General features: G+C 39.0%; 1 protein-coding gene across 1 annotated transcript in view; it reads right to left on the bottom strand.

Moving 5' to 3' along the window:
• DNAH10 (dynein axonemal heavy chain 10) overlaps window positions 1-25,434 on the bottom strand; it is a 154,198-nt gene that overhangs the window by 27,205 nt on the left and 101,559 nt on the right. The window contains 11 exon segments of the mRNA XM_074299213.1: window positions 46-227; window positions 3,420-3,594; window positions 9,937-10,098; window positions 10,739-10,936; window positions 12,737-12,817; window positions 14,988-15,191; window positions 18,818-18,989; window positions 19,920-20,108; window positions 20,807-20,974; window positions 21,596-21,689; window positions 25,157-25,329. Coding sequence (XP_074155314.1) covers window positions 46-227; window positions 3,420-3,594; window positions 9,937-10,098; window positions 10,739-10,936; window positions 12,737-12,817; window positions 14,988-15,191; window positions 18,818-18,989; window positions 19,920-20,108; window positions 20,807-20,974; window positions 21,596-21,689; window positions 25,157-25,329 — 1,798 coding nt within the window.

Here is a 25,434-nt window from a genome sequence, read left to right as displayed (position 1 = left end):
AATGTCTGCCTACATGAGATTTCTGTTCTAGTGCTCAGCACTTGCCTCGTATGTTTTTGACTTGACTCTGGGTAATTGAATCAAAATCCATGTCCATGAGAGACCTTAGGAAGTTTGGGTCAGACATCATGCCCTTGGCTGCCTTCCAGTTGAGTTCCTTGTAGCCCTTGATGATCAAAATACATTCACAAACAGTTTGCACTTGTTTAGGAGGTTTAGCAAAAGACCTAGGGGGAAAAAGTCCAAATCAATCAATCAAACACAGAACCACAAGATAAAAACTGAGATGAGAAATAAAATAAAATAAAAATCAAGATGGGCTCAAGGTAAGTATTCAAAGACACTGATGTTAGGGGTGGGAAGTCCCACATTGAGTTCAGTGGTAGCAGAGCTTGGACCTGAGGATCAGGAGACTTCTATGTTGGAATTCCAGCTTGGATGCTTTCCAAATGTGCAACCATGGCTAAGTTATGTAATCTATGTGAGCCTCAGTTTCCATATTTGTAAATGAGGATAATAGTGCCTGAATAACTCTGCCAGTCCTGCTCTTCTCCAGAATTCAACCCTCTCTTTTTGCAGAGGAACAGGGTAAGGCCTGCAGTATTTAACTGAGAGTAAGTGACCTGGCCAAAGTCAGTATTGGTAGTAAAGAATCGGAGACAAGATTTGAACTTAGTCCCCCTGCCTGAGAAGTCACTGCTTTTTCCACTTTTCCAGAGCCATCTACAAGGCCATGTAAAGAGGCTCTTTTCCATGTGCACCATGAAGGCTTGCTCTTTCATCCAAATATGATACTCACAGATCCCAAAGTGCAAGTCCAGAAATGAAGGCAGGAAAGAGCACTTTTTCTTCTCATTGATCAAAATGGCAGAAAGCCCAGAGGTGGAAAAATAGGGAATCTAAACCAATGACTCCAAAAAGCAATTTTCCTCAAAGAGGAAAGGCACCAGGCCATCATCCCCAGGGCAGATATCGGGACCACTCGGGACCCAAGTCTATGAGAAGGATATCTGGCACACTGCCGAATTAAACCAAGGCCATGGAAATGAGTTAAAGGGAATACTAATTTGGAGGTGGGAAGGGACTTAACTTGGCAAAGGTGTTAGATGGGAGGGATGTGCTTATTTCTGTGGAGTGTTCTTCCCTCTGACTAACCCAAATTCTATTTACCTGGGTTAATCCCAGAGCAAAGCAAAGCTTTCCTGCTGAGAAACAACCTGGACAACCTTTACTTCTCAGCCCAGCAATGAGGACAACAGGGAATTAGCAAAGGAATAATTCCCCTGGGAAAAGACTGTCTCTTGCTACCAGCAGTAACATCTCCAGATGAATGTTCTGTTTTCTGGACAGAGAAACAGCACCATCCTAAATCAAATTATCTTTTAATAAAAATCCAAGGTTATTTGCCTTCAAGGAGAAGACAGACACCTCCAAAAATCAAGACAACATGACATCATCTTCTCCTGAAATCGTTTCAAGTGAGGGAAAAAAAGCGTCATCAGATATAGCACCAGCATCAAAATCAGAATGAATAAAGCCAGCTTGGGTAATGAGTATGTGAAAGGAGGCAGTGAGGGACAGCAGAAAGAACATGGGATTCAGAGTCCTTCGGTGACACTGACTCACTGCCATAGCTTTCTTTCTGAAAGATGAAGGAATTGAATGAGGTGACCTCTAAGGTCCCTCCCAGACTCCAGGTCTCTCATCTAAGAAAAGTGTTTACCTTTGCTCAGGCTGATCCCCTTCCTCTCTTCCAGCTCCTACACTCCCTAGCCTCCTTCAAGACATTGTTTGGGGGCCATCTTGTATTGGAGGCTTTTCCTGATTCCCCCCAGCCCCCACTCCTGCTTGAAATGACTTTCCCAGTACTTTCTATAGTGTCGCAGATTATGTGTTAAATCATTTTATTCATGTCTGATTCTTCATGACCCCATTTGGGATCGTCTTGGCAGAGAAACCACTTGACAGAGTAGTTGGCCATTTCCTTCTCTAGCTCATTTTACAGATGAGGAAACTGAGGCAAACAGCGTCAAGTGACTTGCCCAGGGTCACACAGCTAGTAAGCATCTAAGACTAGATTTGAACTCAGGGAGATGAAGTTTCATGATTTCAGGCCTGGAGCTCTCTCTACTGCACCACTTAGCTGCCCCAATTATAGAAGAGGTTTAATAAAAAGCCTGCTGAATTTAACTGAATTGCTATGATTAAAGATGCAAAGTCATACAAATGATAACACCTTGGAAAGACTCCTGCGTGCATGAGTCAGAAGGAAGAAGAGTCAGCAATAAATCAGAACAGAAGGAACAAAGACTCCAGGAAAATATCCATTGTTTGAATTTCACTAATGGTATGAGATGCAGCTTCCAGAGTCCCCTGGAGAATGGTGGGGGGTGGGCAGACAGTGCAGAGCAAGGGCCCCTTCTTCACCCCAGGGGGAAGACCCATCTGGACAGGCTCCCTCCACCTAGTGACTTTTGGAAGGCTAGCATGAACATCAGTTGGAAGCCACAATTAGAATGACTAGAATTATGGGCCCATTTGTCACAGAGAGGAAGAAAAGCATATATGGATCCCATTTCACCTACTAGTGTGTAATGTTTATTTTGGTTATTCTGAACCTAGCCATAGATTTCCATCAGCCAATCTGCCAGTAGCCTTTATTAAGCATCTGGTGTTTACCCTGCAGCTGCATCCACCAATAGATGCCATTTCCCCTAATCAGAGGGCAGGCCCCTTGATACAAGAACAATCTCTCTTTATTTGTATCCCCAGCAACTGGTACATGAGAAGTGGTAACAAATGCATTTTCATTCATTCATTCTTATGCCAGGTACTGCCTCGAGGTGCTTGGGACACAGTGACAGATGTCACAGATTTAGTCAGAGAGACCAGAGTTTAAATCCAGCCTCAGAGATTTACTGGTGGAGTGACACTGGGCAACCCACTTAAGTAATGATTGCTTCAGTTTCCTCATCTGTAAAGGGGGATAATGATAGCACCTGCCTCACAGGATTGTTGTAAGGATCCAGTGGGATTAAGCACTTAGCAAAGGGCTGGTATATAAATAGTGCTTAATAAATGCTTGTTTTCATCAAAGGGAGAACATGTGTATATGTATAGGCACATACAAAACAGGAACAAGATGATTCTAGGAGGAGGGCACATGCAGATGAGTAGAGGATCAGGAAAGGCCACATGGAGAAGCCATTGAGGAAGTCAGGGATTCTCACAATGGGGAAAACCCCCTTCACCAAACCAGACCAACCTTATACCTTCTCTGCCACTTGGGGAGTCTGTGGGACATCCCTTGGTGCCCTCAGAGTCCAAGGGATGGCTCAGCGAGTAGGGCTGGAGACAGGCCTTGCCCCCAAACCCTCCTGACTCAGTCCCTACCACACCGCCCTTCCACAAGCCATTACCTGATCTCTGTGACGTCAGATTTGTCCAGCTTCTGCAGCTCCAGCTTGGCCGCTTCTAAGATGGGCATGGCTTCCTCCAGGGCCGTCTCAGCCTCAGCTTTTTCCACGGCGATGATCTTATTCTGTTCCTCTATCTCTATGGCCTTCTCTTCAGCAAGTTTCTTCTTCTCCTCCGCTGCAGGATGAGGTGGGAAAGTGCAATGTCTCAACTGATGCAAACACACAGGATTGACTTGGCTTTATTTAACAAAAAGAGAAATGCTCTTCTGGGACAGCCTGGAGGAACCTGAGCTCTCAGACCCGGCATCCTCACACTTCCTCTGGTTCTCTCTCCTCCCTTTCTCTCAACCCACTTCCCTCTCACCATCTTTCTCTCATTTGGCCCCTTGGCTGGGGAGCAGCTTTAGGCCATCCCACAGACACTACCTCTTCTGCCTGCTAGTTGATTTAAATTCCCCACTCTCCCACTTGCCTCCTTTTCTTATACCCAGGCTCCTACTGCTGCCTTCCCTTCAGATTTAGCTTTATCATCAGTAGCAGCAGGTAGTAGGAAGGACCTGAATCTCACCTAGACACTCTTAGCTGCATGATCCTGTCACTTAAAACTCTCAAGACCTTAGTTTCTTCACTGTAAATAAGGAGGACTCATGGCTCTAAAGCCCTGTTCCAGTTCTAAGTCTATGCTCCTATGGCCATATGGGAGAAGTCTGGCTGAGAGCATTAGAGATCAAAGGAGGAAACAAAGCAGCATTTGTGTCCTCTGGGTAGATGAAGTCACAATGTTGGGGCAAAAAGAGGAAAGAGAAAAGGATTCCAAGAAAAAGCACATTAGCCTGGCCCGGTGTTGTGGTACAGCTGTGTGAGGGGAATCCCAGTTGTCCAGACATCCGCCGGTGTCTCCTACCAGGACAGTGGCAAATCATTCCTTTGGGCGACCAGAAATGGCCACCAGGAGAGAGAAGGGCGTGGTTCATGAGACTCATTCAGGGAATGTCTAAAGGAACCAAAGATGCTAAGCCTGGAGAATAGAGTAGGAAGAGAGGTCTTGTTGAAAATGGATGAGACTCTTCCTCAGAGGAGAGGAGCAGAAACATGGGTGAAAGTGGCATATTAAAAAAGACATATTTTGACTTCACATCAGAAGAACTTCCTAAGAATGAGAACTTTTCAGAAGCTAGAGAGGCTAAAACAGATAGCCTTTGAGACTCCTCCAGCCCTGAGGTCCTGTAACCTCATGAGGTAAGTAATACAAGTGTTATTACTGCCATTTTACAGATAAGGAAATTGAGGCTCAGAAAGGTGATTTGCCCAGAGCGACAACAAAACTGCCCTTTTTCTGCCACACTACATGTCCTCATAAGCAAAGGCAGGAAGGAGGAAATGTCAGAGGCATGTCCGGGAGACAGTGTGTCGAACAGTTCAGTGAAGGTTGAACAACTGTTGTAAAAATGATCTAGCAAGAAAGGGACTCTCAAGTCTTCTCCAGCACAATCTGAAAGCGTCAATTCTGCAGTGCTTGGCTTTCCTTGTAGTCTAAGTCTCACAAGTATACATTGCTACTGGAAAATATATCTATAATTTGGACTATATAGATCCTTGTCAGCAAGGTGATTTCTCTGCTTTTTAATATTCTGTCCAGATTTGTCATAGCTTTCCTTCCTTGGAGCAAGCATCTTTAAATTTCATGACTGTAGTCACCATCTGCAGTGACTTTGAGCCCAAGAATATAAAATCTGACACTAAAATCTTTCAATTCTTCTCCCTTTACTTGCCAGGAAATGATGGGACCAATTGCCAAGATCTCAGTTTTTCTGATGTTAAGCTTCAAGTCAGCTTTTACTACCTCTTCTTTCACCCTCCTAAAGGTTTTTTAGTTCTTCATTTTCTGCCATCAGAGTGGTAGCACCTACATATCTGAGACTTTTTATATTTCTCCCAACAACCTTAATTCCAGCTTTTGATTCATCTATTTTGCATGATGAATTATGCTGCATAAAAGTTAAATAAATAAGTTGACAATATACAGACTTATCCTATTCCAAACTTATATCAATTAATTGTTCCATGCTCCATGTTCAGTTCTAATTATTGTTCCTAGACTTTCATACAGGTTCCTCAGGAAAAGAGTAAGATGATCTGGTATTCCCATCTCTTTGAGAACTTAACACACTTTGTTGTGATCCACACAGTCTAAGGCTTGAGTGTAGTCAATGAAACAGAAGTAGATGTTTTTCTAGAACTTTCTCCCTAATCTAGTGAATGTTGGCAATTTGTTCTCCAGTTCTTCTGCCTCTTTGAAAACTGGCTTGTCTAGGGCAATTAGATGCACAGTGGATAGATACAGCACTGAGCCTGAAGTCAGAAGGATCTGAGTTCAAATACATTTATCACTTGTATGACCCTAGGCAAGTCACTTAACTCCAATTGCCTTGTGGGAAAGAAGGAAGGAAGGAAGGAAGGAAGGAAGGAAGGAAGGAAGGAAGGAAGGAAGGAAGGAAGGAAGGAAGGAAGGAAGGAAGGAAGGAAGGAAGGAAGGAAGGAAGGAAGAAAGAAAGGAAGAAAGGAAGAAAGGAAGAAAGGAAGAAAGGAAGAAAGGAAGAAAGAAAGAAAGAAAGAAAGAAAGAAAGAAAGAAAGAAAGAAAGAAAGAAAGAAAGAAAGAAAGAAAGAAAGAAAGAAAGAAAGAAAGAAAGAAAGAAAGAAAGAAAGAAAGAAAGAAAGAAAGAAATGCTAGACCTAGAGTTAAGAAGATCCCAAATTCAAATCTGGTCTCAGATACTTCCTAGCTATATGAATGTGGTCAAGTCACTTAATCCTTTTCATATTGATTTTCTCATTTGTAAAATGAACTGGAAAAGGAAAGGGCAAACCTCTTTAGTATGTTTGCCAAGAAAACCCCAAATGGGATCATAAAGAGTCAGACAAGACTAAAAATGATAACAATCACAGCTTGCAAATCTTAAGCATGATCTTGTGGGCAAGTGCCTTTGTCGGGTAATTTGAACATTCCTTGGCATTGTACTTTTTTAGGACTGGGGTGTAAGCTGATCTTTTCCCCTCCAGGAGCCACTGCTGTTTTCTCCAAATTTGCTGGCATATTGATTGCAGAATCTTTTAGGATTAGGATAGCATCATCTTTTAGGATTTTAAATAGCTAACTTGGAATGCTATCAAATCCACTAATCTTATTGTTAGCAATGTTTCCTATGGCCCACTCAACTTCATTCTCCAAGATGTCTCAGTAACTATATTATCATGGCTATTGGTGATATTAAGATATTCCTTGTACAGTTTTTCTGTGTATTCTTGCCACCTCTTCTTAGTCTTTTCTGCTCATTTTTACATGAAACATTCCTTGATATCTCAAATTTTCTTGAAAAGGTCTTGTTTTTCCCATTGCTCTCTTCTATTTCTTTGCATTGCTTATTTAAGAAAATCTTTTTATCTTTCCTTGGTATTCTCTATAATTTTGCATTAATTTAGGTCTATCTTGCCCTTTTGCTTTCCTTCTTTCCTCAGCTATTTGTAAAGTCTGATCAGACAGCCATTTTGCTTTCTTGCTCTTTTTTTTTCCTTTGGAATATTTTTTGTTGCTGCTTCCTATACAATATTTTGAACTCTCTATCTATATTTCTTCAGTCTCTATTACCAGATAAATCCCTTAAATCTGTACATCACTTCCACTTCATATATTCATAAGGGATATTATTTAATTCACATGTAATGGTTTTCTCTAGCTTCTTCAACTTAAGTCTGAATTTTTCAATAAGAATCTTAGGATCTGAGCCACAGTCAACTCAGTTCTTATTTTAAATGACTGCTCAAAACTTCTCTACCTTTGGCTAGAAAGCACATAATCAATTTTGATTTTGATATTCACCATCGGCGATGTCCATGTGTAGAGTCATCATTTGGGTTGTTGAAAAGAGTGTTTATTATGGCCAGCAAAATTAACAAAATTCTATGAATCTCTGCCATGTTTTATTTTGTATTCCAGAGCCAAACTTCCCTGTTGTTCCAATTATCTTTTGATTTCTTACTTTAGTATTCCAGTCTCTTATGATAATCTTTTTTATGTTTATTTCTAAAACATGTTGGTTTTTATAAAAAAACTGATTAACTTCAGCCTCTTCAGCATCAGTGGTTGCAGCATAGACTTATATTACTGTGATGTTGAATGGTGTGCTTTGAATTAGAACAGATATCATTCAGTCCCTTTTGAAATTATACCCTAGTACTTATTTTATTGAGTATGAAGTCTACTCCATTACTTCTGAGGGATTCTTGCTTGTAGTGGTATATGTAATGATCCCCTGAATTACATTCATCCATTCCCATGCATTTAAGTTCACTAAACCCAAGATGTCAATGTTAATCTTTCCATCTCTTGACTGACCACATTCAGCTTACATTGGTTCACAGATCTTCCTTTCTGAGTTCCTATGCAATGTTAACTTATACAGCATTAGACTTTCCTTTTTATCCACAGCAAGGTCCCTTTCAGCCTTGGTCCAGCTGCTTCATTCTTTCTGGATCTACTTGTAGTTGCTCCCTTCTTCCCCACTATCACATTGGACACTTTCCAACCTGAGGTGCTCATTTTCTGGTGTACTCTCTTTTATCATTTTCTTCCATTCATGGAATTTTCTTGGCAAAGATACTGGAGCAGTTTGTATTTCCTTCTCTAGCATATCACCTTTTTTCAGGACTCCCCGCTATGACCTGTCCATCTTGGGTAACCCTGCATAACGTAGCTCATTGTTTCATTGTTAGCTCATAGTTTTCATTTGAAGAAGATTGATTTTTCAGTTGATGATTGGATAATGGACTCAAGTGTCTTGTTGACTTGATTTGACTATCAGGGGAAGGGTACTGACAGGCACATGCAAACACAAAAAGGAGATGGAAGAATTGTCAATGTGTCAAAGCTAATAAATAGATCTGTATGAGTACAGGGAAGAACACATTAGCTGAATAACCAGAAATTAGGCTGGTAAGGTCATGGAATGGCCATGAGGGGGAGGGAGGAAGTAGCCAATGATAGCAGCTCTTCCCAAGTGAGCAGAAGAATCCAAAGTTAATATATTGATCAATGAGGAACCTCTATAAGATAGTAACATCTTGAGAACAGCTTCTGAAAACAATGATTTCAGAAAGACTGTATAAAATAGACAAGAGAAAGAAGAAATAGGGGGGAAGAACAATGTGTGTAGTCACTGTTTCAGTAAGCAAAACTGAAGGAGTCCATGATGATCTGGACTGAAACAGTAGACAAGAAATCTGAGATGTTAGGAAGATCAGGTAAGAGAACAGGACCAAAGACAGAGTTCTGGAGATCAATGACATATGAGTGCAATCAAGAGTTGACAGTTGGCCAACCTCTGGCTCCATGCAAAGAAAGCTGGAAAGGTAGAGAGGATTTAGAAAAAGGGACAGAGTAAGTGCTCCAACAAGAAAGAAGAACAAGTAATCCCAAAATCAGAAAGTGAAGAGAGTTCTTCTGGAATAGGTCCTTTGAGAGCAGGAACTTGAGACTAGAGCAAATCCCCATGGCTAGACCAGTTTCTGGTAAAGTCTCCATGTCTAACCATGGCCCAGGGGGAAGCACACTGCATTTGAAGGGAAATACACATCTCAGTTCTCTCACTTTTTACTAAGCTGTATGACATCTTAAGCAAGGCTCTGGACCTTAGATCAGATGGCCTTTCTAGGCTCATTTTGCCCTAAATGAATGATCTCCTTTGACAACAGTGACCCAATATTCATTAATTCACTCAGAAAGAGAGCAGATTTTTGTGGTAGCAAAGCATTGGACATTGAGGGGATGCCTATCATTGGGGAATGGCTGAACAAGTTGTGGTGTATGAATGTAAAGCAATATTATTGTTCTATAAAAAATGATGAGCAGGCCGATTCCAGAAAAACCTGGTCTTACAAGAACTGAAGCTGAGTGAAGTGAGTAGAACCAGAACATTGCACAAAGTAACAGCAATACTGTTACTTGATCAACTATGATAGACTTAGCCCTTTTCATCAATAGAGTAAGCCAAGACAACTCCAAAAGACTTGTGATGGAAAATGCCATCTGTATCCAGAGAAAGTACTATGGAGACTAAATGCAGATTGAAGCATCCTATTTTCACTTTTTAAAAATTTGTTTTTATTTTTTCCTTCTTGTGATTTTCCCCTTTTACTGATCCTTCTTTCACAACACGCATAATATGGAAATGTTTAAAATGAGTGTACTTGTGTAACCTATATCAGATTGCTTGCTTTCTTGGGGAAAGAAGAAAAACAGTGGGAGAGAGAAAAATTTGGAAATCAAAATATTATAAGAATGAATATTTTAAATTATTTTTACACAGAATTGGGAAAAAATAAAATGCTATTAAGTGAAAAAATACAAAAGGAAGGAATTGAAAAGAAAAAATGAAGAGAGGGCCCACCAGAAGTACCCCCTGCAAGATGGCACCCTGGTTCTCTGCCTGCCTGCCAAGGACACCTTGACCTGTTACTTGCCTATCGCTGTGTTTGTTGAGATCTCCTCCAGCAAAGCCTCACAGGCAGCTGACTTCTCAGCAAGAACAATCTTCTGCTCTGCAAGCTTTATATTCAGTTCATCTAGCTGAATGGTGGCTTCTTTCAGCTTATCCAGTCCTCCTTCCAGACGTTTGCACTGCGCTAAATAGAGCACAATTAAATGGTTACCAAGAGAAAAATTTTAAAGTTCAAAGGACTTCATTTAAATGTCTCATGCTGATTTTTCTAATCATGACAGGAAAGTCATCATCTACCAACTGGCAATTCTAGACCTTATGGAAACATGTAATGCGCCATGCCATCCAAATCAGCATCCTGCAGCCTTGGCGCCATTGGCCAAGGTGATTGTTCTGATTCTAGATTAAAAGCTTCAAGGGCCAACATCTACCATTTAGAAAGCAAAAATATGGCTGGCAATATTTTAACATCATAATTTCCACATCATCACATAAACAGGAAGTTTCAGAGTACCTCAACAGCTCTAACTAGGAACCAAAAATGCAAACAGAAGTCTGCCAGTACTCTTCTAGCACAGCAGAGACTAGAAATTCTCCTGAAAACAGATTTGCCTGCTCTGGAAAGCTCTACCACTTCTACAAAACTTCTGTTTGAAGTAGAAGTTTTTGCTCCTGTTTTTGCTCATCACTAAAGATAGTTCAGTCATGGACAGGGGGATGGGATGAAATCCCATGCTGCCAAAATAAAGGAAGGACATCAGTAAAGTGTCTTTCCTACGTACCTGCATCAGCAGATAGAACCCCCTTCCACATATAAATCTTACCTATGTTGTACTGAGTTTTTTCATCCAGTAACTTGGAATAAGTGTTGATAAAATCAAGGAAGTTCTTGGGAGTAACATAGTTGCTTCGCCTCAGTTTTTGGAGGAATTTTTTGCTGTACTCGCCAACAGAGTCATGGACCATAACAATGTGCCCTACCACATCTTCCGTGTAATCAACTGGGATCATTGGATTCTCCGCTAAAGCAAAAGAGCAGAAATGTGAGAGCAATCCCCTGATAGAAGCTGTGGATAGTGTTCTCTTTCTGATAAAGCTGGATGGCAGAGTGGTTAAAGTGCTAGGCCTGAAGTTAAGAAAACCTAAGTTCAAACCTGACTGAGCAACAATGTTGTTTCTTAGGCTAGAGTATTAAGAGCATGGATGGGGAAACTTTTTTCTGACAGAGGTCACTTGGATATTTATATAATTCCAAGGCCATACCCAATTATCAACTTCTAGAACTCAAGCAGTGGTTCTATAATCATCATTGCCTGCAGTTGCTAATGCAAATGCTTTTGCAGGCCTTACATAATCAGTCTGCTGGAGCTTCCCCACCTCTGGGGTAGAGGGTAACAATTCTATCTTATTATAGTGAGAGAAATCTGTCTTCTCAGGGGTAAAAATTTTAATGACAGAATACTATCAATTATAATTCAAACTTTAGTTTATATGTTAGATTTATGTGCAAAGGCACTGGCAACATAAAATACCACTCACTAACTAAGTAAATGAAATTTGACAGGGCCCTAGATGATTTTCTGACATAAGGATGGTCCTGATATTTCTTCAGCACTAAATCTTAGACCTAAAGAGAATCTTTAGGATTCTCCCAACATGAAATGAAATCCCTAAAAAGATATAGCAGATCCCCTCTCACAGGATAAAAAAGATATTGGTAAAATTATTTTTAAATGATACTTTTGTTTACTGTCTTACAGATCTAATAGACTTTAAAATAAAAGGATGGAGGGGAAAAGCTCCCTAGTATTTATTAAATTCACCAACAAAAGGATAAAGGGACAAAGATAAGCTAATAAATGTACTCGAAAACGTAAACCTGTTATGTGCAATTTGTGTAATATGTCACTAGAATTGGGCAGTTGTTGAAATGGTCACTCCCCTCCAGGGATATAAATCATCACCCAGCTGCTCATGTGTCACCATTTTGTTGTCATGACTGCTCATGAGTCCTCCCTAAAGGGTCTGGCCCTTCTCCAATCAAAAATAACCAGATTTTGGCTGTATTTCTTATACTTCTATGGGTATAAGTTACTGTAAGTAATATATTGATTCCCACTTATCCCTATTATACATCTATATGTTGACCTTTAAGGTCAATCACAATTTTGATACTTCAAAGATTGGGCTGTTCATATAACATTTGTATACATATACAAAATGTATACATTTTGAAGTATAAGCGTCCATATCACAATTCTGCATGTTTTTACTGGTAATCAGCTTAACAAAAATGAATTTACAAAAATTAGTTGAAATAAAATTAGACTACATGATATTTCAAGATATCTCAACTCTTAAGTCTTGTGATTTTCTTACCAATGAAGAGAGTCATTGCCAAATGCTACATATCCAATTTTTATCTGGCATTTACTTCCCTTCACCTTAAGGTGACCTCAATTCACTTAGTATCTCTAATTGCTGTCCTTTTCTGCAGTAGTTTTATTTGTGAATTAACTGCATCAGATCATTCTGGAAGAGGGCTAAGGGCAGAACAACATGGCAGGCAGAGGACTGAACATGGGGCCAGAATGTCTCAGGTTCATATATTAAGTATTTGAGGTCAGATTTGAACTCAGGAACTTGAGTCTTCCTAGATAGAGACCTAGCAGTCTATCCACTTCTCTACTACCTGCCCCTAAGTAAATAAATCTTATTTTCTTCTTATTTTAAAAAAATCACTGCTAAGAATTCAAAGTTAAAAGAATAAATAACAAATTATCTTATGGTTTGCTAAAACTTAACTTCATTGTAACACTTACCTAAAAATGATTCAGCAACTGCAAACAAGGCTTGAGGTGGCCACGGCAAGTACCAGTCAATGCCTGTGTTATTTACCAAACCTAAAATAAAAAGTGATACTTGTAAAGGTCAATAGCACTGACATCTCCACTGCCTTTCTTGAACAGTGAGTCAGTAATCACTGAAAAGCACCAAAGGAAAATTCCATCATTCAAAAGACTTGTAGTTTCCACTGACAGTCATTCTTTGCCTCATTTCTTACTTAGTCACTGATTAAGTGCAGCCATTTTGTCCAGGGCCATGTCCATGGTCCTGATCTCTCTCTGGCCACTGGACTCAGATGGCTCTGAGGAGAAGGTGAGGCAGGTGATCTTGCCCATCCTCCCCCATGTAAATCCAGCTCACTTGCAGGTCTGGGCATCCCCTCACTGATGTCCTGGTCCTTTTAAAAAAGGAAGGACAAACAACAAGAAGTTTCTGCTAAGCTTCTTGGAAGTACCTGACCAATCCAAAGGAAAGAGAGAAAGCAGTATGAGCAGGCCAGCCCACCCCTGACGCCAGCTCATCCTCAGACCCGGGTGAAGCCCAAGGAAGAGCAGGGCTGGCCACTGACCCTGCTTCCAGACAAAGACCCACCCCATGCCTAGCTACCATCCAAGGTGGCAATCGCTGTGAGCGTGCAGTCAGGCAGCTGTCTGTGCACGGGCCTCCTCAGTAACTGCAGTTACCGAAGACTCAGAAAAGAACCTTCTCACCAGCAAAGTTGTACAACAGCTCAGTATCAGAGATGAATATCGTGTTATTGAATGAAATGACACTAAAGAAGAGGCTGGTGCCCACCTTCTTTCTACACCAGCCTTACCATCTTCCCTGTAGCTGAAATAGATATACATGTCTGCACATATATGTATATACATATATATATGGAGGGTCAGAAAGAGAGAATAACAAATATAGAATCAGATAGATACATAGAATAAATATAACCGTCAGATAGATAGAATAACACAGAATCAGACAGATAGAACAAAAATAGAATAAAAAACATGAAATCAAATAGATTCAGAGAATGAATAACATAGAATCTGATAGAATAACATAGAATCAGATAGACATAATAACAAATATAGAATTCAAATAGATGCACAGAATTAATAACAAATACAGAATCAGATAGTCACATAGAATCAGACAGAACAATAAACAACAACAAAGCTCAGATAGATAAGATAGAAGAACAGACATAGACTCAGATAGATACACATAATTAATAATAAGCAGAATCAGATATGTATATATAGAATAACAAATATAGCATCAGATAGATATCAGATAGATAGAATATCAGAATCAAAAGGAAGGAAGGGAGGGAGGAAGGAAGGGAGGGAGGAAGGAAGGAAAGGAGGAAGGAAGGAAGGAAGGAAGGAAGGAAGGAAGGAAGGAAGGAAGGAAGGAAGGAAGGAAGGAAGGAAGGAAGGAAGGAAGGGAAGGAGGGAGGGAGGCCAGTCAGATACATGGACACATGGACACATGGATGCTTGGATGCTTGGATGAATGGATAGATAAGAGTCTCCTGCTATTAGAATATGGAGGAGGCAGTTAGATAGCTCAGATCTAGCCTCAGACAATGCACTAGCTATATGATTCTGGGCAAGTCACTTAACCTGTTTGCTTTAATCCATTGGAGAAGAAAATGGTAAAGCATTCCATTTTCTCTGCCAAGTAAATCTCAAGGAGAATATAACTCACAGGATCATAAAAAGTAGTCAGACACAACTGACTGAACAACGACAAAACAGAATGTGAGTTCTCTGAGCTTTCATACCAACTAGAGTATGGTCACTCTAATTGTATTCCCAGCACATAGTGCATTATTTTGCACTAAGAATATGTTTAATCAATGCTTTTTCATTCATTTAATCAATTAATATGCCTGTATAGAAGTAACAGCAAAATTAAAGTCCATTAACTAAATTTTTGCTTTGAACAAGAGGTAATATATACTCCCACAAGTCAGAAGAACAGCAGCAAATAAGCATGAATAAAACCAAATTTCAATCTGTAGAAAAGATAGAATTCTGGGACAATCCTATTATTCAGAGGAAAGTTGGTATTTAGAGCTTACATAATTTGAATGATTTCTAAAATTTTTCTGATTTGCTTTGCAAATAGGAACCTGGCATCAGACTGAGAAAGTGGGAACCATGCCTAGACTGTAAGACTTATACCCTGGCAACAAGGAAATTTAATTGGTGACTAAGCAAATTGTACCTGGAAAATTTCGACATCGTGTCCTCAGTGTATCACCAACTGGTGACATGCCAAGGACAATGTGAAGGTTATTTGCACTCTTATTGACAAAATATTGCCAGACACTTTCTTTAGCCAATCCTGCTCCACTTTTAGCAGCTTCTGGTCCAATCTGACTTAGAATAGAGTCTTTTTCATCATCTGGAAAAAGTGCTGGCACAATTCCTAGAAAACAATGAAATACATATTTTTTTTTTAGAAAAGTCTATAATTTAGAGATGTTCAATTCAATGGTGTATATTTTATATGATGTGGTGATGCTCAATTCAATTCTGTATATTTTATATACTATAGTTCTTTAAATATATATGCATAACGTATATATATATATATATACACATAACGTATATATATATATATACACATATTACATAATAGATTAAATACAGAGTGGATGGAAGATAAACTTGCAGAAGCTATGCTAACAAAACTTAAAAATTAAAACGGATTCATATTTAGAAAAATGTAAAATACCCAGATTAGCAGAATTAGAAATAAAGAATTTAAAATAATTCAATCTCAGAAAGAGAAATTAGTAAGAAATAAAGAAATTCCAAAAGAAAAATCCTAATACCAGATGGATTTGCAAGTGAATTCTATCAAAATTCTAAAAAAAAATTAGTTCCAATACCATAAAATTGTCTGAGAAAATGAGGGGGGGGGGAGAGAAAGATGCTAATAAAATTCTTTCTTTGAAATAAATATGTCCCTGATGCCTAAATAAGGAAAATCTAAATTAGAGAAAGAAAATCATAGACAAATATCAGAAATAAACATCAATGCAAAAATTGAATGTTTGCAAAAAGACTATCACATATTAAAAAGATTATATACTATGACCATATTGAAATTATACCCAAAATGTAAGGTTGGTCTTTATATTATAACTATAACAGACTATATTAATTTAAAATATAACAGATGGCATTAATAGCACAAGCAATAAAAATCACATGATATATATAATGCAAAATTTTTTTGACAAAACATAATACCTCTTTATGTTCAAAAACATTGAAGAGAGGTAAATGAGCGATTCCTTAATATGATAAATAATATCTACTTACAACCAAGATCAAGCATTATCTGTAAAAGAAGTAATAACACAAGAAGCATTCCAATAAAATCAGGGGAATAGCAAGACTTCATTGTCACCACTGTGACTTGATAATGTTTTAGAAATGCTTGCTATCATAGTAAAATAAGAAAAAGTAATTCAATAAATAAAACAAAAGTGTCACTTTTTTCAAATGACACGGTAGTTTGCTATTTCAATTAAATTATTATCAATTAAATTATTAATCAATTAAAAATTAAAGATCTTATTATAAGGGTGAGATTTGAGTCGGATCTCAGAAGATAGAATGTTTATCAGAGGAATCAGTTGATTCACTTATTAAGTACCTACTATGTGTAAATACAGAGATGAAACAACCCCTGCTCTCAGAGAGATGATGTCCTAATGAAGAATAGGAAGAGGAGCAGAATTTGAAAGTGGAAGGAATGGTTCAGGTGAAGGTGTAGAGGTAGGATTTAGCATGTGACAGTGGATGGCTAAGGGAGAAGAGGAAGAGGCCAAAGGAAGCTGGGATGTGAGTTTTTAATCACTGTTATATGTAAAAGAGGTAATATAATGTGATAGATTGAAGGGCTAACCTTGTAGACATGAAGATCCAAGAGGGCAACTTTCCAAGACTATAAATTATACAAAGCCATGGAGGGAATGTCCGAGTTGTTGAGAGGAAGAGAAATTCTTTATAGCACTCCTCCACCCCACCCCCCAATCTGAAATCTAAAACTCTGAAAAGTCCAAGGGTTCAAATCCCATCTCTATTACTTTCTACTTGTGAGGGCAATTCATCGAACTTTTGTGGGCTTCATAGACTTATGGACTCATCTCTAATACAATTACTTCTAAAGTTCTTTTCAGTTCTAGATCTATGATTCTGTGATCCTAGAATGGGCCACACAGAAAAGGTTACCTTTTATAAAAAGTAAAAGAGAATCTATCTTCTATTTGCTAAAACTGATGATGCTTCCTGCCTCTATGGCCACAGATAAGTCACTTCAAACCCCTGTGGTCAGATTTCACCTTTACAAAATAAGAGATCTGGATTAGATAGATAGATAGCCTCCCAAGGACCAGCTGGGCCTAGATCCCAAATCTCAGAGTTAACCAGAACATCACAGTTTGTGACCAGAAGCAGCTGAAATCTGCCCTGAGAAGGTGACTCAGTAAAATCTCATTCTACAGAAACCTTCTGTTTCAGGGGAATTGTATCCAGAGACTGTTGGGGGTTCAGAGAACAAGGGCTTCTCTCAACATTTATGGAAATGATACCTCAAAGAATGGTCAAATTTGTTTCTGCAGATCTGAGCTGACTCCTCCACAAGCCTCCTTCTCTTAGTGAGGAAAATTCCACAATCAGGATCTTCAAATCAGTTCAATCTAACAAGCACTTTTGAAGTAACTATTATGGTGAAAGGCATGAAAGGAAAACAACAAAAGAGTCCTGGCCCTTGAGGAGCTTACATTCTATTTGCCAGGTACTAAGGGGATGAGGAAAATGTATACAAGGAAATGTATAGAACAGAAGAGAGAAATGAGGATTGCTGGCTGCTTGGACTTCAGAGGTAAACTCACAAACTAGATCACCATGGTTCACTTCTCCTCTGATTATATTAATTCATACTTGTGTGGCACAGGTAGATTGGCCTGTGGGGAAGGTCCTTAGAAAATGCACAGATATTCTCCCCTGATTCCAGTCTAAACAACCACTTGGGCTTCTACAAAGAGAAGTTTTGGGGAGCTAGTTTTGGCCCATCCAAACCTGAGAGCGCTGATGCTTCTAATTGGCTATAAAACCAAAAGTCAGGGCTCTTCAACTGGTGAGCCAAAACTCAGTGTGCAAAAAGGGGGGTCCTCCCCTTTCTCCTTCCCTCCCCCCTCTTTTTCTCCTTCTCTCTCTCCCTCTTTCTCTCCTCCTCATCCTCCTTGCCCTTTCTCTGTCTTTATTTCTGTTTCTATCTCTCTCTGTGGGTCTGCCACTCTCTTGCTCTGCTTCTGTCTGTCTGTCTCCTACTAGATCAAGGATCCTATCTATGTATGTGATAAATTACAGGAACTAAGGTAGAGAAGAGGGAGTGTCCATGGGGGACTCCCAGCTATGCATACAAGGACAGAGAGAGAGAGAGAGAGAGAGAGAGAGAGAGAGAGAGAGAGAGAGAGAGAGAGAGAGAAACAGATGCTGTCCTTGAACAGTGTTTCATAGATCACCAAGCTCTTTCCTGAGAAAACTCCTATAGGGTTGGTAGTAACAGTGGTTACACAGGCAGAGTGAACATTAATGATCCTCATTTTCAGATAAAGAAACCCAAGGTTATGAGACATGAAGGGATTTGTCCAAAGCCATAGAATTATGTAGTAGCAGAGTTAGGATTAGAACTTGGGCCTTCTGACACCAACATTAAATTCTATAAATTGAAAATTGAATTGAAATTCGATAGGCACTCACAGAAATGTTTATTTAGCATAAGAGAAAAGGGGAGGGCTCCTCAGAGACTGATTGAAGGAACCAAATTTCTGGGATAGAGGGCCTACTAGAATAGCTGCCATTTGAGTCAGCAAATCAGTGCATCCCTCAAAAAGTTGCTTAACAGAGGACCAGGGAAATCAGGATTTGAAATCAATAACCCAATCAACTAGAGACAACCTCTGCTGTTGGGAAAACAAAAACAAAAGGGGAACCTAATAGTCTTGAAGAAGAAGAGACAGCCTCTCTCCTCCTTACCTGATGTTAACATATTGTTGATGAGCTCCAAGAAACTTTCCTCTGCCACATGGGCATCTGTGAATAAGAAAATCATCAATTTGTTCTCAATTCCAAGTTTTATGTAAAGGTTCTTGAGATCCTCTCGGAGATTGTTTTCAGAATAACCTCGACTCAAAATAATTTCAAACACCTGATAACATAAAAACATAATGTATTAGACAATAGAAATTTGAGGTTAAGGTGACTTAATTGCCTATGAAATACATCTAAATATAAGCATGTGCATAAATGTAAAATGCATGGTTTCTATTCACTATTTCCTTTGACTCTTTGGGGCCAAACAAACCATAATTCATTTGATTCAATGAAATTCAGCAAGCCAATACTGAGGGTACAAAAATACAAATGCCCTCCAAGAACCTACTTGGACATCTCATATTCTGAGAAAGGATGAAGGAACAAAGAGCAGGTTATGTTGATGCTTATTAAATTTTCCAGAGAACCAAAATAAGGGGGATTATATTCTCCATTCCAAATAAAAGACAAGATCTTAAGATATTCACATGGTCGCTGTTAAAGTGTCAGTTGTTCAAGATTATATGATGATCAATTCTGACAGACATGGCTCTTTTTCAACAATGAGATGATTCAAACCAGTTCCAATTTTTTCAGTAATGAAGAGAGCCATCTATACCCACAGAGAGAACTGTGGGAGCTGAGTATGGATCACAACATAGCATTTTCACTCTTTCTACTGTTGTTTGCTTGCATTTTATTTTGCTTCTCTTTTTTTCTTGTGTGGCACAATAATTGTATAAATATGTATATATATATATATATATATTGCATTTAACATATATTTCTACCATGTTTAACATATATTGGACTACTTGCCATCTAGGGGAGGGCGTGAGGGAGGGGGGGAATTGGAACACAGGGTTTTTCAAGGGTCAATGTTGAAGAATTGTCCACAAAAATAAAAAGCTTTAATTTAAAAAAGTGTCAGTTGTCAAATTTTTTAAATAAGCACAAACTCCATTTCACAATTCACAATCCATGGAAGCCTTCCTTACAGTGGCTCCAGCACGGGAATCACTTAAAGTTGACAAACCATACAAACCTCACAGCCTGCAGTATATGCGGCCAGTCTCGCCAGAGACTGCTTTCCAGAGCCCCCAACCCCAACCAGCAGTGCATGGCCTCCATTCATTCGAATAATTCGATGGACACGTATCAGGTGCTCCAAAGCATCATCAAAAAGAACCAAGTTCATCTTAGTGTTGCTTTCATTATACTCTTCAAGAATCTCCTGAGACAAGAATACAAGTATTAACAAGTATTAACTTCATTTAAAGGAAGTAATAAAGACAACTCAAAAAATTAAACCACAAACATGACAAATATGCAAAATCACTTTCTTATCCTGAAATCTTAAATCTAATATTTGTGGGAGAAAACATTTTCCAAACCTGCACTTTCATCATTTTAGAGAATTTTCCAGCAAGAAAACTCTTACCACTGCAGCTCTGCAAATTACCATCCTAAAGCAGGAATTCTTTACTTGTTTTATGTCATCATGGAATTCTTGGGCTGTGTGGAAAAAGTCTAATGACCCCATCTCAGAATAATATTTATAAAATACATAAAATAAAATATATAGGCTTGTGAAATAAATCAATTCAAAACAAATCTTGTGTCAACTGTTCTGTTAAATCAAACTATTGGTACAGAATGAGAAATAAGCCACATTTCCTTTCAGAATAAGACCTTTGGAAGCACTGCCCCATTTGGTCTGTGGAGCTGGAAGTTTTCTGTGAAAACTGTTTTTCATGCACACATTGGTACAAAATTCTCATCGATAGCCTCTCTCCCTGGAGCTCAGCTCATGATGGAGAGTGGAAGGACCAGGACCCAAACTTGTGCACCATCGTCCACCATCTTCAGACTGACTGTAGGGTCGGTGCCATGGAGAAAAGGCCCACTTAAAGAAAGCCAACTGGGCCATACCTGGAAAAGAGCTTTTGCAGCTTCATAGTCCTGGATATCCTCATAAATCCGAGGCTCTCCTTCATTCAAGGCCATCCTAAAATCTCCAAAGAGAATGGGATCTCGCATGGCAAATTCTAAATCTTCCTCAAAATTTTCTTGAATCAAGACCTGGATATGATTTTGTACCTTACAAAAGAAGCAAAGCAAGAGTGACTAACACCAGTCCCAAAAAAAGTTTATTAATAGATTAGCTAAAATGATTCAAGTGGTATTGCCATGTAATTAACAGTAACAATGACAACTAGCATTTACATAGTGCTTCCTTTAGGGTTTGCAAAATAATTAACATGTGTTCATTAATTTGATCCTCAAAACAACTCTAGAAGGTAGATTCAATTATTATCCCCATTACAGATGAGGAAAATGAGGCTGTAAGAGATTAAGTTACACAGATATTAAGTGTCTTGAGACAAGATTGGAAATCAGATCTTTTTTACTCCAGCTTTAGAATTCTCAATTGCCACTTGGCTATCATTTCCACCAGAATTTGGATGGATGTTTTGAATATGGATTCAATTTTTTTTACAATTAAAAAAGTACTAATTAATATAGTCTTCCTATCTGCGCTTGCTTCTCTTTATCACGTGATTCTGAATTGATTGGTTAGTTCTTCAGTCATCCACATAAAAAAAATCTCTCATAAAGCCAGGCTTGGACTATGGCCTTTTGCCCTAGTACACCAGCATTGTGAGTGAGTAAACCAATACACATAGTTTTGTGTTCATAAATGCATTTAGAGATACTAACCAATTCCTTGTCGATTTCATTAATTAATCTGTCATGGAAAACTCTCAAACACTCATTTCTCCAAACTCTCACCATCTGTGATACAGTCTGAAACCTGAATGATTAAAAGAACAGAAACAGCTTGAATGTAGATTAGAGGAACAGTGCTCAAAAAATAATTTTTGTTCAAATAAGAATTTTTAAAATAAAAAAAACTGCTGCTGGGAAAGGAGCTAATGAACAACATCTAGTTCTTAACTTTTTCTGCATTGTGGATCTTTTTTGGCATTCCAACAAAGCCTAAAATCACCTCATAAATTTATTCTGAAATGCATAAAGTAAAATATCTAAGATTCCAAAGGCAACCAATAATATTGAAATATAGTTATCACCAAAAAAAATTTTTTTTAGTTCCCAGCCCCCAGTTAAGAACCTCTGTTCTAAGATTTAGCATAAAGGGAATAATGCTCAGAAATGCATTCATATTTTTCTGGAACAAAGAGTGACAAAATTCCTCCATTTCCTTTTATGGCCTAACAAATGAAACCTAACTTAATATTTTTGTAGAATCTACAACCCAAGCTTCAAGACCCATTGGTTGGAGCTCTCTCCTCATTGGTGAATACTGATTACTCAGTGTCCTCATACCAGTGTGATGGATAGCCCAGAATTAGCAAGAGCAAGAGTTTTTTGTTCCATGTTCTCCCAGCTTCAAGCTATGAGAGGAAAAATCTCTGATGCTGATCTCTCTTCAGGTTTCCAAAGGAAGAGAAAGACTCTGGGAAATCTCCAACATGTCACTAACCCCAGCTTGCTACACTAGAGACTTTGGAGAATTTCCCCTTTGGATAAGATCTAGGATTCTCTCTCTCTCAGTTGAACTGAGCTACCTCATTTCCAATGGAAGAGTTCTTCAATCTTTATTATCTGGTATATATTCATACGTATACTTTTTCAGATTTTTGTTTCGCTCTCAACTTAGATAAATTTCTTTGACATTTGTTATGTGTTGTTCATTGCAGAACTAGTATTTAATAGGAAGGGAGTCAAGCCTTAGATTTAAAGCTTAGGAATTCCTTTTCTCCATTTATTAAAAAAAATCAGGAGTTTAGCATTAACCTTAAAAATTATATCCTCTAGATAACAATATTTAGTAAAACAGAGATATCATTTTAGCCTAGTAATCCCTCCCTTTGAGGAGAACAGGGTTGTTGGCTTTTGATCCTGCCCCTCATGACAAAAATCCAAGTCCCCTTTGAATAAGGACCAGAGATGAAGACACTAGAGCCCTATCTATTCCTGCCTATGAGCCACATCAAGACAGTTCTTAATAGAACATAATAAAAAATTACTTGTCATAAATCACCCTGCTTTAATTTAAAACATGAACAAGTTTCCTCCATCTTGCTGTGAAAGTGACTCTGGATTCTCAAAGGACATACCAGAAGAATGTAATATGCACCCCATTGGACAAGGACGGACCTAGAAATTGCCTGGAATCTGAGGATCAGTCTGTCTACCTCAACTGAGAATAGTTCATTATCTGCTAAACAGCTGCAAGGAAATGAGTTATTAGGTCACAAAGCCCATACAAACACTAAGGTGCAGTGACTTGGGTTGCTGGAGGAGAGGGAAGTCACACTGATGATGAAATCACATCCTTTGAGATATTGCAATGGATTTAGAAGCATCCTTGAGCTAACTGGCATCTTCATTTTCCAGGTTCCCAGTGGTTTTCCACCTAAACCTTACATCTAGAATTATTTCTGATGTCTCTTTCCCTGTCACTCTCCATCTCTGTCTCTCTCTATCACCCTATTATTCTCTCTGTCTGTCTCTGACTCTTTTTGTCTCTCTGTCTCTGTCTCTGTCTCTGTCTGTGTCACTGTCTCTCTGTCACTCTCCTGGTCACAGTCTCTGTCTCTCTGTCTCTCTCTCTGTTTCTGTGTGTGTATATCTGTGTGTGTCTCTCTCTCTGTCTCTCTATCCCTGTCTCTTTCTCTCCCTTCTGTGACAGGGTTAAGCCCTCTTACTTGAAAACTCGTGGCTTTACTTCTGCCTCTTTCTCAGAGGTTCTTTCTCAGAGATGGTTTTTCTCTCTAGTTCTTTTTCTATTATCTTCTCTTCTCTTGGCTCCTTCCATCATCACCTAAAAACAAGCCCAGGTCTCCCTTCTCCTTAAAAACAAATCTTCCCAGACTCTTGCTATGATCCCAAGGTATCATCTCCTATCTCTCCCCCCTTTGATAGCCAAGCTCCTGCAAAAGGCTGTTTGCTTGCAGTGACTCTTACTTCCTCATCATTTCATCACTTTTCAATCCCCTTAGGTCAGGCTTCTGACCCCAATTGAAACTGCTCTGTCCAAGACTGCCCACAATCAGTCCTCCTGGGAGAACTGCTGAAAGGGTTTGAAGAATGATGGTAGGACTTCTAAACCCCACCCCCCCACACACACACATACATGCATACATCTAAATACCAGAAATTATTCCAAAAATAACAATAATAATAAAACTAAAAGAGAACCTCTTATGTGAGGGAAACAAAGTTAGAAAAAAGAAAAAGAATGTGAAGAAATAGAGGAAAATTCTGAACTATGTCAGGAGATTAGGGAGAGAATTTCAAATGGAGTAGGAAGGGAAATAGAGACATTTCATTTGATCCTCTCAATAACCCTACACCAAAGGTGCTATTATTATCCCCACTGGACAGATAAGGAAATGGAGGCAAGTAGAGGTAAAATGTCTTGCCCCAGGCCATTCTTTGCTGCTTCTCCCCTTTCTCCCTCTTTCTCTCTCACTTCTTCTCTCTTTTTCTTCTTTGTCTCTGTCTCTTTATGCCCTTCTCTCTTCTCTTTTCCTCTTCCTCCTCCTCCTCCTCCTCCTCCTTCTCCTCCTCCTTCTCCTCCTCCTCTTCCTTCTTCTCCTATTTATTAGGCTTATTTATTAGGCACTTACTATATGCCATCAGATATTGGGCTAAGGGCTGGGGATACAAATAAAGACAAAAAAATTCCAACCCCTGGTCTCAAGAAATTCATAGTCATGTAAGTCATATAACTAACTGTGCATAAAATTATGCACAAACAGGATGCAGACTGGCTAACCTGTAGGTAATCAACAGAGAAACTGCATTAAGATTAAAGAGAACTAGGAAAGACTGCTGGCAGAAGGTAGAACTTTAGTTGGGATTTGAAGGAAAGTAGGGAAGCAAGGAGGAAAAGGAGAAGGAGGTGAGGAAGGAGAGAATTTCAGGCACAGGAATCAGCCAGGAAAAACTATCATTTAGGAGATGGAATATCTCTGAGGGAACAGAAAGAAGACTAGTGTCACTGTATAGAAGAATATGTGAAGAGGAGGAGGGAGTGAGAAGATTGGAAAAGTAGAAAGGAGTCAAGTTATGAAAGGTTTTAAACATCAAACAGAGGGTGTCATAGAATTGATCCTGGAGGTAATAGGAAGGCACTAGAGTTTGTTGAATGAGGAGAAGAGGGAAAAGTGACATGGTGAATTGCTCTCTCAAAGAGAAGCTGGTGAAACTATACAAAGAGCACCAGGTACAAGTGAGACCGCAAAAGCTTACCGCTCTGGGTTGGTAAGAACAAGGCCATTGAATACTCGAGAGAGATCGCGAAGGTTAAAGATGTAGTGGAACTTGGAGGGAGTGGGAGGAAGATCCTGGACAATCTTTTGGTAAAGCTGCAATGTGCAGGAAGTCATCAAGTCACTCACATTAGCAATGGCCTCGGCAAACACCTACAAAGTGAGACCACAGATAACTGGATGTAAGCACAAGGAATCCTTTGATTGAGGAGGAGTAAAGAGTGAAAAAGAAATGGAGGCCAGGCAGTTAGGTGATAG

The sequence above is a fragment of the Sminthopsis crassicaudata genome, chromosome 1, assembly GCF_048593235.1.
Source record: "Sminthopsis crassicaudata isolate SCR6 chromosome 1, ASM4859323v1, whole genome shotgun sequence".
Taxonomy (NCBI): domain Eukaryota; kingdom Metazoa; phylum Chordata; class Mammalia; order Dasyuromorphia; family Dasyuridae; genus Sminthopsis; species Sminthopsis crassicaudata.
This window is presented reverse-complemented; position numbering and strand designations above follow the sequence as displayed.